General features: G+C 43.9%; 1 protein-coding gene across 3 annotated transcripts; it reads right to left on the bottom strand.

The window, feature by feature from the left end:
- Positions 1-3,167: 3,167 nt before the first annotated feature.
- On the bottom strand, positions 3,168-13,349 carry LOC111819980 (ribonuclease H1-like). Of its 3 annotated transcripts, XM_023728302.1 has the most exons (7): positions 13,211-13,349; positions 11,309-11,408; positions 9,764-9,818; positions 8,112-8,196; positions 6,748-6,872; positions 3,657-3,702; positions 3,168-3,496 (listed from the first exon to the last, which is right to left on the bottom strand). In XM_023728302.1, the coding sequence occupies exons 1-6, from the start codon at positions 13,254-13,256 to the stop codon at positions 3,658-3,660; spliced, it is 456 nt and encodes a 151-aa protein (XP_023584070.1). In that variant the 5' UTR covers positions 13,257-13,349; the 3' UTR covers positions 3,168-3,496; position 3,657. The 3 variants fall into 3 exon arrangements, with proteins under 3 accessions (XP_023584070.1, XP_023584071.1, XP_023584069.1); XM_023728303.1 differs by lacking the exons at positions 3,168-3,496; positions 3,657-3,702 and adding an exon at positions 3,722-3,781; XM_023728301.1 differs by lacking the exons at positions 3,168-3,496; positions 3,657-3,702 and adding an exon at positions 4,194-4,844.
- Positions 13,350-16,734: the final 3,385 nt, after the last annotated feature.

Below are 16,734 nucleotides of genomic sequence, written 5' to 3'. Positions count from 1 at the left end.
ACCACTGCACCACCAGAGCTATTATGTTTGAGATTGACATTACTCTTCTGAAAATAACAAACAACGGAGCCCCATCTTAAATAATGTACAGGCCCTACTGAAGGAGAAAACATTAAACACGCCCCCCACACCTGAAACCAACCCTGGCTATGGCCAAGATTAACCATAAAAAAATACTTCCAAATGAAATGCGAAAATACTGAAGTCGCAAGGGCTTTTATGGTGCACCTGCCACCTCAACCAAACCAAACCCGCTGCACTGACTGGATTCATAGTGACACTATAGGACAGAGCAGAACTGCCCCACAGGGTTTCCAAGGCTGTAATCTTTGCGGAAGCAGACTGCCACATCTTTCTCCCATGGAGCGGCTAGTGGGTTCGAACCACCAACCTTTTGGTTAGCAGCTGAGGGCTTAACGACTGCACCATCAGGGCTCCTTATTTACTACATTAGGTGGCAACCACTCTTCATTTTCTGAGTGGAGCGTCACTGAGAAAGGAGAGGAAAAGACCACATAGTGACATATATGCTAACCCCCTGTCAGAAGCATGGCGTCTGTTGATACAGCCAAACCCTGCACTGCAGACAGGGATACTGAGGCGCCCAGAGAGAAAAGAGTTTCCCTGCCATCACAGGAACCCAACCAAACCTGTTGGCGTCTAGTCGATTCCGACTGATAGTGACCTATAGGACAGAGTGGAATTGCCCCATGGTGTTTCCAAGGAGTGGGCTGGTGGATTTGAACTGCTGACCTTTTGGTTAGCAGCCAAGCTCTTAACCACTGTGCCACTAGGGCCCCCTAGGTCACCTAGCAGGTGCTAGGAAATGCTAAGAAAGTGCCAGGTATCTTCTGACTTAGCTGGGCTCTTTCTTTTCAACTCTGCTGCCTAGAGATTCACCTTCTTTCAGCGTAGCGCTCTACCAGGAAGGTTGCAGACCTCAGGAATTCTGGGTTCCTGCAATCTTAAGAAAATCACTCCCATCAAATATGCAGCCACTAGGCTAATGCTTCCCCTCCTTTAAAATTAATACTCCTTGTTATTTTTTCCTTATAACAGGAATGTATGGTCAACGTAGAAAAATTTGTAGGTAAATTTAAGCAAAAAGAAGGCAAAACAAAACACATCAAGAAGACCACTGTATTTTTATTCTATTTTATACTTATAATATTATATATATATTTTTTCTATTCACAGACTTATGAGGGAGGGCTGGCTACTGGAGTCCCGTCTCTAGTCCTTCTCCCCTACCTCCCTCACTGCCCTAGAGTCCCCGAGGCACAGCTCGGAAACCAGTGAGTCAGAGATTTTGCCCTTCCAGCTAGAAAATGGAGCCCTGCTGGCTCAGTGGTTAAGAGCTCAGCTGCTAACCAAAAGGTTGGAAGTTTGAATCCACCAGCGGCTACTTGTAGAAAATAGCAGGAAGACAAGCATGTCGCTGGACTAGAGAGGAAGCCTAGTGGTGGGTGGGGAGCATCCTGTAGGGGTCTCTAGGAACAGATGGGAGAGAGGGGAACTCCTCAGAGGAGAGTGAGCACAAGGAGAGTAGCAGCAACTCAAATAATGGGCAAGAAGCAGGTGAGTTAGTGTGGAGATTCTCTACAAACTAACTGGCTGGTTCAACCTGGTGACCTCAAAGCAGGGCTGGGACAAATAGTTTCCTAACTTAGTAGTCAATACATCTCTGGAGGAGGCGGCCTAGGTTCAAATCCTGTCCCTGCACTTAGTGGCTGGGGGATTTCAGGCAAGTCACTCAATCTCTGTGCCTTCATTCCCTCACCTCTCACATGGAGTTAATGATGTGAGGTTTAAATGAACAAATACACATGAAGATCAATAGTGCCCGGCACTCAGAAAGTGGTTGGCCTTAACTAGGGCTTCACAGATACAGGCTTAACTACCATTTTTAAAAATAGATTTTAGGGTGCTGGGAGGTTGCTAAAAGTTTGCATTCATGGGCTGCACCACTGTGTTTTCCAAATGGGTCAGGCGAGTCCCCCAAGTAGGTTCTGCTGTGGGTGATAGGCAGATCTATCCTTGGTTTCCCTTTAACCTGCACCTGAGTAGCACACTGGTCTTTAATGGGAACACCATGTACCCGAATGAAGGATGCTCCAAGGAATGGCAAGTATCTGATGCTCTTGGGAGCTGTGTGAACGGATAGCCCCTGGATACTGAGAACTGGTACTGAGGTTGATTTGCAAAGGGCCTGAAAGTGGAACCAATGCCAATTTAAAGATCTGAAGTAGCAGTGGACACACCAGTGTTCCTTGTGCTATTTTATTTTTACACCTTAAATAGTGGTTAATTTTAATAGGGCTTCAAGTAGATTGGTCCAAGAATCCTTATTCTGGGTACATTTTCTGCTGTAACAAACCAGTAATTCAGTAGAAGTTTCATTGGCATCTTAAATATTGCTGTAACAGGCTCACCTTCAGAGGGGCCTTAAAACTGGTATTTCAAGACCAAAAGACATGGTCTCTTTTCACTTGAAGAGTGAGGTAGACACCCAAATAAAAGGCAATCTGCGTGAATTAACAAGGCTGGGCTCCTGACCTTCATTCCCTTACATTGCTTTCCTATTGTGCAAAGCAAAATTCTAAATTAACAGAGCCCTTCTGAAGATATGCGCTAGTACTTTGCTACCTTCGTCACTCCTAAGACTCGGCATTTTCCCTTTCAGCCTATACCTCTGCTCTGAAATTCTCACAGGCCTATTTTAGGTGAAATTCAGAATTCCAGCTGGTCATTGTAGAAGCAGCGAAGTCTTGGGAATAGCTTACCTAGAGTGAATGAACTTAGCTTGTTCGTACCGGGAAGAGGAGACTGCATTAATATGGAAAGGAGGACCACTGCCTGGGAAGAACAAAGATGCTTCTTCACTTCCCCTACTCCTAAAAAAAAACTAAAGCAGGTCTTAGAAGTGATTTAGAAATCAAGATTCAAATTCTTAATTTTATCTGGGGGGCACTGAGTTTGTTAGTGGTGGAATAATTAGAATAATCCATTGCCCTTGAGTCGATTCTGACTCATAGTGACCCTATAGGACAGAACAGAACCTCCCCACAGGGTTTCCAAGGACTCCTGGTAGACTCTTTTGGTTAGCAGCCAAACTTTTAACCGCTACTCAGCCAGGGTTTCCTGTTTTAGAATAGGATAGTGATAATGATGGGGGCACAATGTGAACAATGCAGTCAATATTATTGAATTGTAAGTATGCTGCTGGTTTTGATGCTTGCATTTTCACAATTAAAAAAAAAAATTCAGACTCAAGACAGACTAAGATACGGAAAGTGGAGGGGTTTTTCCCATTACTCCACAGAAATAAAATAATGTTAACTGTGGACCTACCTTTCATACTCTCCGTCAGATAAGCCCGAAGCATTTAGAATATTGTTAGGTCAATACTGCACTGGGTTCCTGGAAATGTTTTTGGCAAATATAGCCAATAACGTAATTCACAAAGCAGGAAGCAAGCTGAGCATCTGAATTGAACCTGTCAAAGAAAATTTCATTGAAACCTTTGACCAAAGTGTAATTAAGAAAAAAAAAAAAAAAAAGATTGAACTAACCTGGACCCCTGCTAAATTCAGCAAAATCAAAATTGACTTCTAAACAATGCCTGACTTTTTGGGCTCCTTACCTCGCTAACCCACCTTAAGTAGTCAGGAAAATGCCCTTCCACGGTGGCTGTGTCAACACCTGGAGGAAATGTAATGGTCACAGGTGCAGCATGTCACATCTTGTTCCCAGAGGTCGGTACACAGTTATCTGAAATCCCCTTACAGAGGATATTATCAGAAAAATACGTTGCTGCAGGCAAGGTATTTTCAACTTGTTTACCATGTAATCAAATAGGGTGTAATGTCCTTAATGCCTGCACTACACAATCTCAGGAATCTCAGGAAACCTGTCTTAAGATGACTAGGCAATACCTGGGAAAGCCTGTCGTGACTACGGGAAGAGGCCCCATCCTGACATTATGTCCCCTGGACTCTGTAGCTTAAAACTAAAACCATTCCCAAGGCCAACTCGTCAAAGATTAGACTGGACTATGACATAAAATGATACTCGCAGAGTGTGTTTCTTAGCTCAAGCAGATACGTGAAACTAAATGAGCAGCTCCTGTCCGGAGGAGATGAGAAGGCAGAAACGGAACAGGAGCTGGTTGAATGGACGCAGGAAATCCGGGGTGGAAGGGAGTGTGTTGTCACATTAAGAGCAACTAGGGTCATATAACAATGTATGCAATACATTTTTGTATGAGAGACCAACTTGAACTGTAAACTTGCACTTAAAGCACGATAAAAAAAATGTCGTTACCAGTCTGCTGCCCAGCTGTGACATGCATGACTCTCGCTGTGAACTCTATTCTTTGTCAAGACCCTATAAAAATGTTTGTGTAGTTGTTTTGTGAAATGGCTTTCTGGTGTCATTCCAATGAGCCATGTAGTTTCCAATTTGAAACATTCTATAAATCCTTAATATTTAAACCCTTAATAAACCTGTTTTACTCTGAAATAGCATTTAAGTTTTCTCTACAACAAACCTCAACATTTGGCTCTAAACACTGAAGACGGGAAATAAACCAGTCATCAAGCAGAAAGTCCTTTATTAATTGACAAACAGGTTGTTCAGATCAATGGTAGAAAAAGGTAGAAACAAAAATGAGAAAACGGTGTAACAGTTTTATATGGAGATGAGGAAAAGGGAAGAAAACTTTGGAAGCTGGCATCAGCAGATGGAACTATGATGAAAATGAAGTCTTATTTTCTAGATCCTTCTGTGGCCAATCTATCAGCTTCTTCATTGCCTTTGATGCCTTGATGGCCAGGAACATACTTCTATTAACAGTTAAAAAAAAAAAAAATCCAGAGTTTATTACTTCTCCCAAATCTTTTCCCACGTCCTAACTCACCACAAAAATCAGCAGTGAAGTTCTGTCATCTACCTGTTACTGCACACAAAGAACTTTCTGTAGACTGGTCAAGTTAAAAGGAAACAAAAATGTTTTGGCTGAAGACTGCTCCTCCAATACCTTGGGTACTTTCCTTACAACCATCCTGAGTTAGAATGAATAATTATGTTCATTATCGAAAAAAAGCCTTGAGGTATTTTAAGGCTAGTCTTCCAAAAACCTCGGGTACTTCCCTCACCTACATTCTGTATTTGGAACCAAACTACAAAGATAACAATGGTCATTGTGCAGAAGTCTTTTTTTTTTTTTTAGTTCACTCTTTGGCATTATTACTTCCAAGGGAAAATGTAATGTGGTAATATAATAACTGTGGAAAAATGGTGGTAGTCTTCAGAATGCCAAATCCATCGCTGTAGGGCAAACTTGCCAGACTTCCCACTCTTCATGTCTTTCAAATGTAAGCTGTTATGATGGTAGCAGCACTGTAGAAATCTTTGATTTACTCTATTCCCTCTCCCCATTTGAGGGACACAGTACTGAACTATCAGTGGAGCAAAGAACATTATATGAAAAAAATAAGATGGAGGGAATGGAAGCCTCCGATTTTCAACATTCACTGAAATAAAGATGGCATTTTACACGTCTAATATTAACAGAATAGCTACAGCATGAAGACATCATTTTTGTGCGATGTTCCAGCCAAATGCCAAGTCCCACCATGGATCCAATGACCCTCTTTAAAGGCCTTAGGTCTTGTCTTCTCCAAAGACAAATGGACCTACAATGCTGAACTTCAAAAGGGTACTTCTCCCATCCATTGGAGCTTTGTTTACTCCTCTCCTGTAATCTTTCCTCCTAGTCCCTTAGTTTTCCGTGACCCCTAAAATGATAGCCTCCCATGTTACTAGAAAGAGATGTTTCTATAGGAAAAGTAAATCTGTATATATTAGAATTTCATAGAAAATAAAATGCAGGATTATGGTATCCAAAATTCAGAAATGATAATTTTCCATTAAATACTATGTAAGTAGTTTTCCTAAATTCATTTTTATCACCTCTCAGCCAAAATTCCTTACATGGGAATGCATCTCAAATCATGTGCTGAAGAGTTGAGTGTTGTTTTAACAGTGTGTCTGTTTTAAAAAGATGCAAAGCGAAGCTAGATAGTCGCACCAGCATTAATTTTAATTACTTTGGATTTTACTATAATTTTATCAAGAAAATGGATTTATTTTTTAGCAATTGCAGTTCTAACTAGGTCTCTGGTACTCAATACTAAGAGCTGTCAAGTGGTTTACTGAGGAAACCATTCCACCTTTTGCTTTTTATACAATTAAAAAGTTAAGAATCACACTAACAGATAATTTTGGGTAAGTTGCCAAAAGGCATAAATTTATAACTATCTTCCAATGTTTTAACTGTTCGTATAGCCCTAACCCACTGTTGTTATCTACTGTCAAGTGGGGCCCCCCAGTTATGGGGCCCCATGTACAACTGAAGGAAATGTTGCCCAGTCCTGTACCATCTCCATGATCAGTTGGGGATCAGACCTTCGTGTATCTATAGGGTTTTCACTGGGTAATATTTACAAGTAGATCCCCAGGCCTTTCTTTCTAGTCTCAGTCTGGAAGCTCCGCTGAAACCTGTTCAGCATCGTGGCAACATTCAAGCCTCCACTGAAGAAGGTGGCAACTCATGAGGTACACTGACCAGGAATGGAACCCATGTCTCCCACATGGAAGGTGACATTTCTGCCATTGAACCATCAACGTCTCCTATCCTAGCCTAGCAGTTCAAGAATTATAATAAGAACAGCAAGTCTTTCTCACCCACTGAATATCCATGCCTCGGGAAGCTTGATCAATCTTCTCAAAATCACTTCTGTTGACAACATCTCTTCCAGAGGCTGTTTTCCATCCGTTTTGTTTCCAGTTATCCATCCATTTTGTTACGCCTAAGCGATTAAAGTAACAGTACCTCTGAGGATAAAGTTAACTAGCCTTTCAGTTTTCTAAAAATTTTTCTACGTTCAATTATCTAGTGCCTTTTCAAAAATGAGAAAAGAATCTCCTTGGATTCTGCTGAGACATGTTCTCTGCCCCTGAATTGCTGAGAATCTGGAATTTGGACAGCTCAGACATGGGTCATCAGGAAGGTTAATGGGCCCTCGGCGGGGGCAGAACTCTCTTGGAAAAAGGGAAGGAATTAACATTTGAGATGTTTTGTTCTCTTTATCTTGCTTTAACCTGCACAAACATTGCTCTGGCGGCACAGCACTCTCTACGCAGGCACTAGGAGATAGAACGGTTGTGCAAATCAAACAAGTGGGAGACACCAGACTTTTGGCATTTCTGTGATACTGAGGGGAGCTGGAATGAAGGGGTAGACGTTGGTGGAGGGGATGGTCAGGAAGACTTCATGAAGATAGTATAAAAGGATGTGTAGGTGGGATGCAGGGATGGGAAGTCTTTGCTTAAGAATTCTTCTTGGAACACTAAAAATCCCTACAAAGTTAAAAAAGGGAGTGTGCGAAAGGTGGGGGCCAAGAGCTACACTACCTCAATTCAGTCTGCTCCAGGATTACAGATAACTCATTTCCTTAGAGACTGATGTGAGACATAAATAAGCATTTTCCTCCAACCTTGTCCGCCTCTGGAAAGTGCCAGGGATTTTTTGCCAGGTGTCTTTAAGTGTTCTCATATAACTCACATCTAAAGGTACGCTTTATTCCTTTACAGAAGAGAATCTGAGGCCGAAAGACTTGCCATGGCTGAAAACATCAGTTTTCTTATTTCCAAAAGACCTTGAGCCTCACGGACAGGCAAGCGTTCCCCTATCACACAGGGAATAAGGCCACCAGGGGAGATTTGGCTTTCGGTTTGCTAGTCTTGAAGCTGACATAACTAACTGATGCCTTTGGCTGAAGATTAATAAACGGTTAAAAGTAGAGCTTAATTCTTGAGACTCTTTCACTAAGTACATCTTTTCAGTGCTCTTATCTGGAGCCTTTTTTTTTTTTGGCTTAAGAATCACACCCAAGCAACAGAAAAGTAGACAACATTTCTGATCTTCCTTTCAAGCACCCCTCCACCCACGCTTTTCCCAAATGACATCAGTGAACAAATAAAGTGCCTTCCAGTCTGTTTTTACCTGGCAATCTGGAAGCTATTGTCATTCTCAGTGGAAAAGTTACCTTGGATGACAAACTTGCTATCAGTTTCAATGATGAGTTTGTCCATATTTAGGCTCTTTGCTTGTTCAATTGCTTTGTGGGCTGCCTGTAAGAAAATTTCTGACTTTTCTTCTTCAGAAAAGGACACATTTTCCATGTAAAACACATTAAAAATGTCAATTTAACACACGGCATGCAATGAAACTTCGGTCATCACACTCTACGTGTACCTAGCCCTAGGTACCACGCTTCTCTCATCTGTCTTCTTGATCTAGGAAGGCAGGATCAATGTCAGATTTATCCTAGAACCCCAATGCGTAGTGAATGGCGTGCTTAAATACTAATATCCTGAACTGACACCTAGGAGTTTTCAGACTCTTTAATGGTCATTATGATTGACTAGCAAGATAGTGTTGGGAGGTTGAGGGGTTGGGGAGGAGAAAGTTCTTAGCTTCCAAGCCAAGAAAGCAGCATTGTGGTTTCAAAGGAAGAGCCACAAAGACATGAATGACTAAGTCTTGGTAGTATGTAAGACTTACTAGAGTGACTCTGCACCTCTTAAAAATATATTCAACTGTCTGTGGAGGATTTGGGAGCCTGGCTGGTGCCAAGTGGTTTGCAGTCGACTTTGAACCTAAAGGGTGGTGGGTGGAACTCACCCAGTGGCTCCAGGGAAGGCCTGGCAAACTGCTTCTGTAAAGATTGTTGTTGTTAGGTGCCGTGGAGTCGATTGTAACTCCCACTGACCCCAGGTGATCATAGGGTTTTCTTGGCTGTAATATTAGAGGAGCAGATTGCCAGGTCGTTCTCCCAAGAAACCACTGGATGGGTTTGAACAGTCAACCTTTCAGATACCAGTCCAGCACCAACCATTTGCAGCCACCAGGACACCTTTCTGTAAAGGTAACAGCCAAGAGAAACCTTTGGAGCAGTTCTCTAACACACACGGGGTGGTCATGAGTATGCAAGGGGTGGTCACGAGTATAAATCCACTGGATAGCTACTGGTAATGGGAGCATTATTTCATTGCTGCCCCTTGTTACTTTTATGGTAGAATTAGATGTGAAAACAATTAGCCTTATTCATTCATTTTAGTAAATTGGGGGACAGAGAAGGGGACATGATTCATCTTTATAGAACAAATTAACAATGAAGCAGAGACTACAATGACAAAACCTTCCAAACTGCCTGAACGCAGTGGTCTGGCATGCGGCGGCAGTACCACCTTGTTAATGCGGCTTAGGAAACCCTGGTGGCGTAGTGGTTAAGAACTATGGCTGCTCACCAAAGGGTCGGCAGTTCAAATCTACCAGGCGCTCCTTGGAAACCCTATGGAGCAGTTCTACTCTGTCCTATAGGGTCGCAATAAGTCGGAATAGACTTGACGGTAAGGGGTTTTTTTGGGGGTGCTTAATGCGGCTTAGGCAGAAAATCTAGAAGGAGCACAAAGGCAAAAAACTTGAGGATGGGTGGACCATGAGGCCAGAAATGAAACCAGAAGGCTCTTCCTTGCTGGACCAAGTCTGGGAGTCCCGCTGACTACACCATTACAGCATAGGCAGGAAAGGGAGCTCGTCCGTCCTGTACTGATTTTCTCCCCTTCACAGGAACTAGATTGTAAAATAAAGACGGCACGCTGAATGTCAGCTGTTGTGTGAGTTAACACGACTTACCCTCAGTTCTGCTGTTTGGTTTGTCTGTCGTCCAGAAACCCTCTCGCTGACATTTCTGTTTCGGGATTTAGAAATAATTTATTAATTTTTTATTGTCTTAAAAAGTTCCCATTTTGCTCATGGACCTCCTAAAAAAGTTATGAGAAACAATCTACATTGTCACTCATTTCTGGCATCATTTAACTTTTTACCTTAAATTTAAATTACTGCCAAGAAGGCAATTCCTGGCATCTTAAAAATACAAATAGCTCTCCTCATGTATTGTTATCCAGCTCTCCAACTATACAGGATTGGAACTTTGTACAAGGGGAAGGGAGAATTCCCAGGGATTACCTGAGGGAGTATGTTCTTAGATTTGGCTAAGATTTTAGAGAAGGGGGTTTACCTGTGGGCATTGAAATGTTATCCAATGGAATCTGACTACCATACTTATTGATAGGGGCTGCCGTCTGCTTGAAAAGCCCACAAATAAGATCTTCAACAGCAGGAAATTTTATATCTATCTTCTTTCACCATGAACACATCCCACACCCCACAGAATTTTATTCTAAATAGATTTTCATGCTTGAAAACTTTACTGATCAATCGATCTATTCACCAAATACAAATGCAGGATTTAAAATGTCTTATGTCCAGAAACAGCCCTGGTGGCACAGTGGATAAGAGCTTGGCTGCTAACCAAAAGTTTGGCAGTTTGAATCTCCGCCAGCTACTCCTTGAGGCAGCTCTACTCTGTCCTACAGGATGGCTGTGAGTAGGAAATGGACTTGATGGCAAAGGGTTTGGTTTTGGTTTTTATGTCCATACTGTAGGTGTTTTCTCTTTTGGATTGAAATATTATAATTGGCACACAGTAAGTATTACATTTTGACACTAAAGTATCAAACATTTTTATCTGAATGAATAATATTTACCGCTAGCAGGAAACAGAATTTAACATCAATTTTATGATCTGAATATCTTAAAATTATCCATGCCCATATACATCTTGGATACCACGGACCCCCCACACCCCCAGTAAAGTCTTTAAAACCCTTTTCTAAAAAAGGAAAGAGGAATGACAAGTCTCAGTGCAGTGGTTCCCCCAGGTGAGAGGAGGCAGAGGGATGGGGGGAATGCTCACCGCTCAGTGCTCTAGTTTTCCTACGTGATGGTGAGTTGGCAGGTGAATTCCTTATTAAGTATAAATATACATCAATGGATGGAATGAACACTTGAAGGCTTTACATGGTCTAGTGATAAGCATGTTATGAACCAAGAATTTTTACTAGTTCTTTAAAAAGACCTTTTTTTAAGAATTTAGCAGAGGAGCCCGAGTGGCACAGTGGTTAATTGCTTAGCTGCTAGCTGAAATGTCGGCGGTTCGAAACCACCAGCCACTCCTGGAGAGAAAGATGTGGCAGTCTGCTTACGTAAAGACTACAGCCTTGAAAATCCTATGGGGCAGCTCTACCCTGTCCTATAGGGTCGCTGTGAGTTGGAATCAACTCCATGGCAATGGGTTTTGGTTTGGTAACTGTTTAGCTTTAATTTTATTTTACTTACAGTGGGTTGTTGGGTCCCCAGAAAACGCCACATCCAGCTTTGGCTCCATCTCTCCCATTATTTTTGCAGCTGCCATCTACATAAACAGTTGGGATGCGTTCTGCAAAACAAATCCAACTGCCTGAGGATTATGTATGCCTCAGTACACATGCCAGGTTCGTGGGCTACTGGATGAATATGCAACTTCCTGGCCCCAGCAATAGCAAACGCCGTGTAGCCAGAGCGAGTTCCTGGCTTCACCGCACAAGTGAATGCCCCATTGTAGGACCAATCTCCTCTGGTCCCCCAGAGTTGCAATTGAACTTAGGTGTCCTCCCCACTGCCTGGTGCTGACTCACAGCATTTATCAGGACACAGTACTGGTTCATGTCTGGGTTGTCTCGCACACTCAGCACCTAGAGGGTAAAGGACCAGTTATTGGATCTTGTCCTCAGAGCGCAACAAATGGGCATTGAAAGAGTCCACACCCTGGCCCCTTTTTACCCTCCTTCCCAAAGCAGTCTTTTAAAGGTGTTCTTCGAAAGGGTATTTATGTTTACTTTCAGTGCTTAGCACAATGCTTGGCACACACGGGTTCTCCCTCAATCTGTTGTATTTATTTAAAAAAAAAAAAAATTCAGTCATTACTACACTTGCCAATTCCATTGTAAGCACAAAGCAATTTTCCTACCAAATATCCCACACTATGCACGCTGGAGGGAAGGGAAGGGGGTTGGAGTTTTAAACTGTTTCTTGGTTTGTCTTCAGACAAATAGGGAAAGCCTTCAAGAAAACGTTTATGGGAATTGAAGGGGCGGGGGGAGACGTTTTCTTCCAGTCTGGGCTGAGAACTGAAGATTTTTTGATCTCCATTACAACCAAGCTTGTTTGGGCGACCATGTAATACTTAAACGACCCCTTGTAACCACTAAGAATCAAGGGCATCTCCCTAAAGGCCCCGAAGGCACGCCAAAGTGAAGGGGCAGGGTTTACCATAGCTGTGGCCAAAGAGGGAACCAAACAGACGCAGGATTTTAGCGATGTCACACGCGTACCCACTTCAGGGTCGCTGGGTCCTTTTGCAAAGTGAAGGCACCATCTAATCCTTTTTTTTTTTTTAAACAGCTCTGTAGAACACTAACAGACTTACTAGACGCTATAGATCTACGACGGACCACGTGGGGGCAGCGGGCTGGAGAGGCTTTGCAATCCTGAACTTCACATTCGTCCACCAACTTAGAGGAGCGGCGGCACCGCTTGTCCCACAAGTCGTGCGTTGGGAAGTGACCGGCAGGCGCAGAAACAACTTGGTTACAAACTTGGCGCACACTTTGCTCCACAATCCGCAGCTTCTCAGGTTTTCCACACACCCTCCCATCCACATCCACCAGGGCTGGAGAGGAGCGACTACGGCCGGCGGGGATGGGGTTGCAGGGACGTCATGGACAGAGTCCAGGGAGCCCAGAGGCCTCAGTGCCCACCCTGGTTAGTTTCTGGACACGTTTACGTCCTTTCTCCTAGGGCACCCCAATTCCCTTCACTTAAGTTCTCAAAGTTTATGCGTGTAGTGAACTCATGTGAGGATGTTGGAAATTAAAGGTCTTTGCAAAACAGAGGATACGACGTGCCAGGAAGGCCCCTGAACGCCTCGACAACTGTCCCCATAGACCTCAGGAGTATATAAGAAGTTCTGACCCGGGACAAGGAGGTCGTGGTTTCCAAAGCAGCGCCTTGGCCAGTCCCTGGGACAGTTGCTCCAGCCCCTTACAAAGGCGGTCTCCCCTCTTCCCTTTTGGGAAGTTTCCGAGATGGCTCCCCGGGATCCCTCCCGGGGATCCCTCTCCAACGCTCTGGCGACAAGTACCAGGGCGCGCGCGCCTCCAGGATGTCAGGGTGCCCTCCCCTCCGAAGCCAGCGGCTCACCTCCGCCACGGCCAGAGAACTGTCTGCGTCGTTCCCCGGAGTTCATGTCGGACTTTTCCACCACGATCGATCAGCCACCTTCCGGGTCTCCGCGGTCTGCAGTTCTGGCCCCGCGCAGGCGCAACCAATTTGAGGAAGCGGTGGCCGGGAGGCGGCGCCGGCTGGGAGACGCCCACCCCACGTTTAGCCTGGGGGCATGCGGGGCACTAGGCTGCCCGAGTCTCCGCTGTCTCTCGCCCTCCTCGCTTCCACCTGGCCGCCGCCTCCTCTCCTCCCGCCCCAGTCACAGATGCCCTCTGGCAAGTGTTTTCGCCCCCTTCCTCCCTTGTCCTCCAACCCAACACCCAGGCCACCTGCTAACCTCAACATCTAGTGAGCTGGTGAGATGCAGGTGCCTCCCTCCGAATGAAAGCAAGCTGCAGACTCCTCTTCTTAAGGGCTGTGTCCCCAGAATTTTGAACTGAGTCTGAGTCTGACATTCATTAAGATCTCACAAAAATATCTGCTGAACAAATGCAGAGATGAATGAATGAATGAAGCTTAACAATGAGGGCTGCGTAATAAGTGGGAGGTCCAAGGGTAAGGGACCTCCAGGGGCAGGTGGGAAGTGTCAGAGAGAGGAAAGACTGTGTTATGCACCAGTAACAGCCCAGACGTTGTCCCATGTAAGGATTAGAGGATAAGAAAACTTCTGGAAAGAGGCACAATCTGAACTGGGCCACTGTTTGGACGTTGATGAGAAGTATCACCTAGTAGGTGCTGAATGAAAATTTATCGAATCCTTTCAGGAGGAAAAATCAGGTTCTTAATTGTGAGTTTTCTGTATTATTTCATAATATTCAATTCTACTACAGAAAGTAACAGTAAAGTTTATGTCTTAAGCATAGACAGGTAAGTTGTTAACCTGTCAGACTCCTTAGACAAAAGAACATATGTGTGTGAACATAGATTAAAAAAAGGATGGCAGTGCTTTCAGGGGACATCTAGGTCAGCTGGCATAACAAAGTTTATTAAGAAAATGTTCTGCATTCTACTTTGATGAGTGGTGTCTGGGTTCTTAAAAACTAGCGAGTGGCCATCTAAGATGCATCAATTTATCCCAGCTCACCTAGAGTAAAGGAGAATGAAGAACACCAAAGTCACAAGGAAAGTACTAGCCCAAGAGACAGAAAGGGCCACATAAACCAGAGACTGCATCAGCCTGAGACCAGAAGACTAGACGGTGCCTGGCTATCACCAGTGACCGCCCTGACAGGGAACACAAGAGAGGGTCCCTGATGGAGCCAGAGAAAAGTGGGATGCAGAACTCAAATTCTAGTAAAAAGACCAGACTTAATGGTCTGACCGAGACTGGGGGATCCCCAGAAAGCACGGCCCCCAGACTCTGGGTCAACCCAGAACTAAAACCATTCCCAAGGCCAACTCTTCAGACAAAGATTAGACTGGACTATGGGACATAAAATGATACTGATGAAGAATGTGCTTCTTAGCTTAAGTAGATACATGAGACTAAATGGGCAGCTCCTGTCCGGAGGTGAGATAAGAAGGCAGAGAGGGTTGGAGCTGGTTAAATGGACACGGGAAATCGGGTGGAAAGGAGGAGTGTGCCGGAGTGTGCTGTCACAGTATAGGGAGAGCAATTAGGGTCACATAACAATGTGTGTATAAATTTTTGTATGAGAGACTAACTTGAAGTGTAAACTTTCACTTCAAGTACAACAATTAAAAAATAATAATGAATAAAATGATGGCAAAACCAAGTAAACACTAAATATTCATGATAAAAACTCCTTGCCATGGAGTCAATTCTGACTCATAGTGGCCCTGTAGGACAGAGTAGAACTGCCCCATAGGGTTCCCAAGGAGCAGCTGTTGGATTCAAACTGCCGACATTTTGGTTATCAGCTGAGCACTTAACCACTGTGCCACCAGGGCTCCAATATTCATGATACCCTAAATAAATGTGACTGAGACTTAATTGTTGTGAGGTATGCTACTCATCTGTTTAATTTTCTATCTATCTTGCCAGTTCATTAAGGGCAAGTGTCCCATCTTATTCACTTTTGTATCCCTAGTGTGAAAGCTGGATAATGAATAAGGAAAACCAAAGAAAAACTGATGCCTTTGAATTATGGTGTTGGTGACGAATACTGAATATACCATGGACTGCCAGAAGAATGAACAAATCTGTCTTGGAAGAAGTACAGCCAGAATGTTCCTTAGAAGTGAGGATGGGGAGACTTTGTCTTAGGTACTTTGGACATGTTATCAAAAAGAACCAGTCCCTGGAGAAGAACATGATGTTAATGAACGCAATGAGTTTGCTGCTTGTACTCTCCTAAGAATAACTACGAGTCAAGTGGATTTAAAGCAAGGGTATAGTTTATTACTCATGGTGAGTAAGGAGATGAAGGGGGGTCCTCCCCAAAAGCACTCTCTCCCCTAACAAAGGGCTGGGGGGGATGTTTTGTACTACACTGCAAAGGGGAAGTCATACACCTCTATTGACTTCATCATATTCAAAAAGGGGTTGGGGTAGGATTCTGGCAGGGAAGTGGCTGACGGGACTTCTTGCTTCTGAAATGAGCTCGGTCCCTGCTCCATGACGTATGTCCGGTGATTTTGGTTCCTAGGCAATACTTATTATGGTATGGGATGAGGCCATCTTACGGTCAACCTGGTCACTTACTGCGCATGCCCAGGATTTTAGTTCTAATTGGCTGATCTGAAAGACAGCTACAAGCGGACAGATCAGGAGGAAGCAAGCAACATTTGCACCATTCTCGAAAAAATTTTAATGGACGTAATTTGTCGTTTAAGGCCCTTTCTGTCTCTAGCTGGTCTCAATCACACTTGGTAGAGCTTCAGAAAAAAAGAGGAAGACCCTCAATAAGATGGATTGACACAGTGGCTGCAACAAAGGGCTCAAACATAACACGGATTGTGAGGATGGCGCAGGACAGGGCAGTGTTTCGTTCTGTTGTCCAGAGGGGCGGAACCGAATCCAGGGCACTAAACAACAACTACGACTTCATAACATCAACTCAACTGTTTGTCTCCAGTGATCAATCAGAAGCAAAATACTTGTTAACCAAACTTGGCTTGAGATTCTCTGCTTACCCTAGTCCCTTACTTTTGGCCCGCCCTCAAGCCTGAGCCGCATACCATCACCCTTAACAGCCGCTTCCCGAGAATAGGCTGGCCTCAGGGTAAAACATTCTCTGCTTACTGACCCATCACATCACCACCCTCTCATCCCGCTTCTCCGAATCTGATTTTCTTCTTCTCTTCTCGTTTGGTGCTGTGGTGAAGAGCTCAGCTGCTAACCAAAAGGTCAGCAGTTCAAATCCACCAGCCGCTCTTTGGAAACCCTATGGGACAGTTCTACTCTGTCTTAAAGCGTCACTACGAGTCAGAATTGGCAACAGATATGGGTTAGTCTTGTTTACTTGTCTCTATAAAAGAAAAACTCTTTTTGCCTCTGTTTTTTTTTTTTAATTTTTCATTGTGCAGTAGGTGAAAAT

Source organism: Trichechus manatus, unplaced genomic scaffold (assembly GCF_000243295.1).
Source record: "Trichechus manatus latirostris isolate Lorelei unplaced genomic scaffold, TriManLat1.0 scaffold00023, whole genome shotgun sequence".
NCBI lineage: Eukaryota > Metazoa > Chordata > Mammalia > Sirenia > Trichechidae > Trichechus > Trichechus manatus.
This window is presented reverse-complemented; position numbering and strand designations above follow the sequence as displayed.

What these genes read in the sequence shown, in the direction of transcription:
- LOC111819980 (XM_023728301.1), bottom strand. Translation starts at nt 13,256, where the DNA reads ATGAACTCCGGGGAACGACGCAGACAGTTCTCTGGCCGTGGCGGAG. An exon ending in TGGGGACCCAACAACCCACT is followed by an intron (nt 9,819 to 11,308) that starts GTAAGTAAAATA and finishes ATCCCGAAACAG; the next exon opens with AAATGTCAGCGAGAGGGTTT. An exon ending in ACCAAACAGCAGAACTGAGG is followed by an intron (nt 8,197 to 9,763) that starts GTAAGTCGTGTT and finishes ATTTTCTTACAG; the next exon opens with GCAGCCCACAAAGCAATTGA.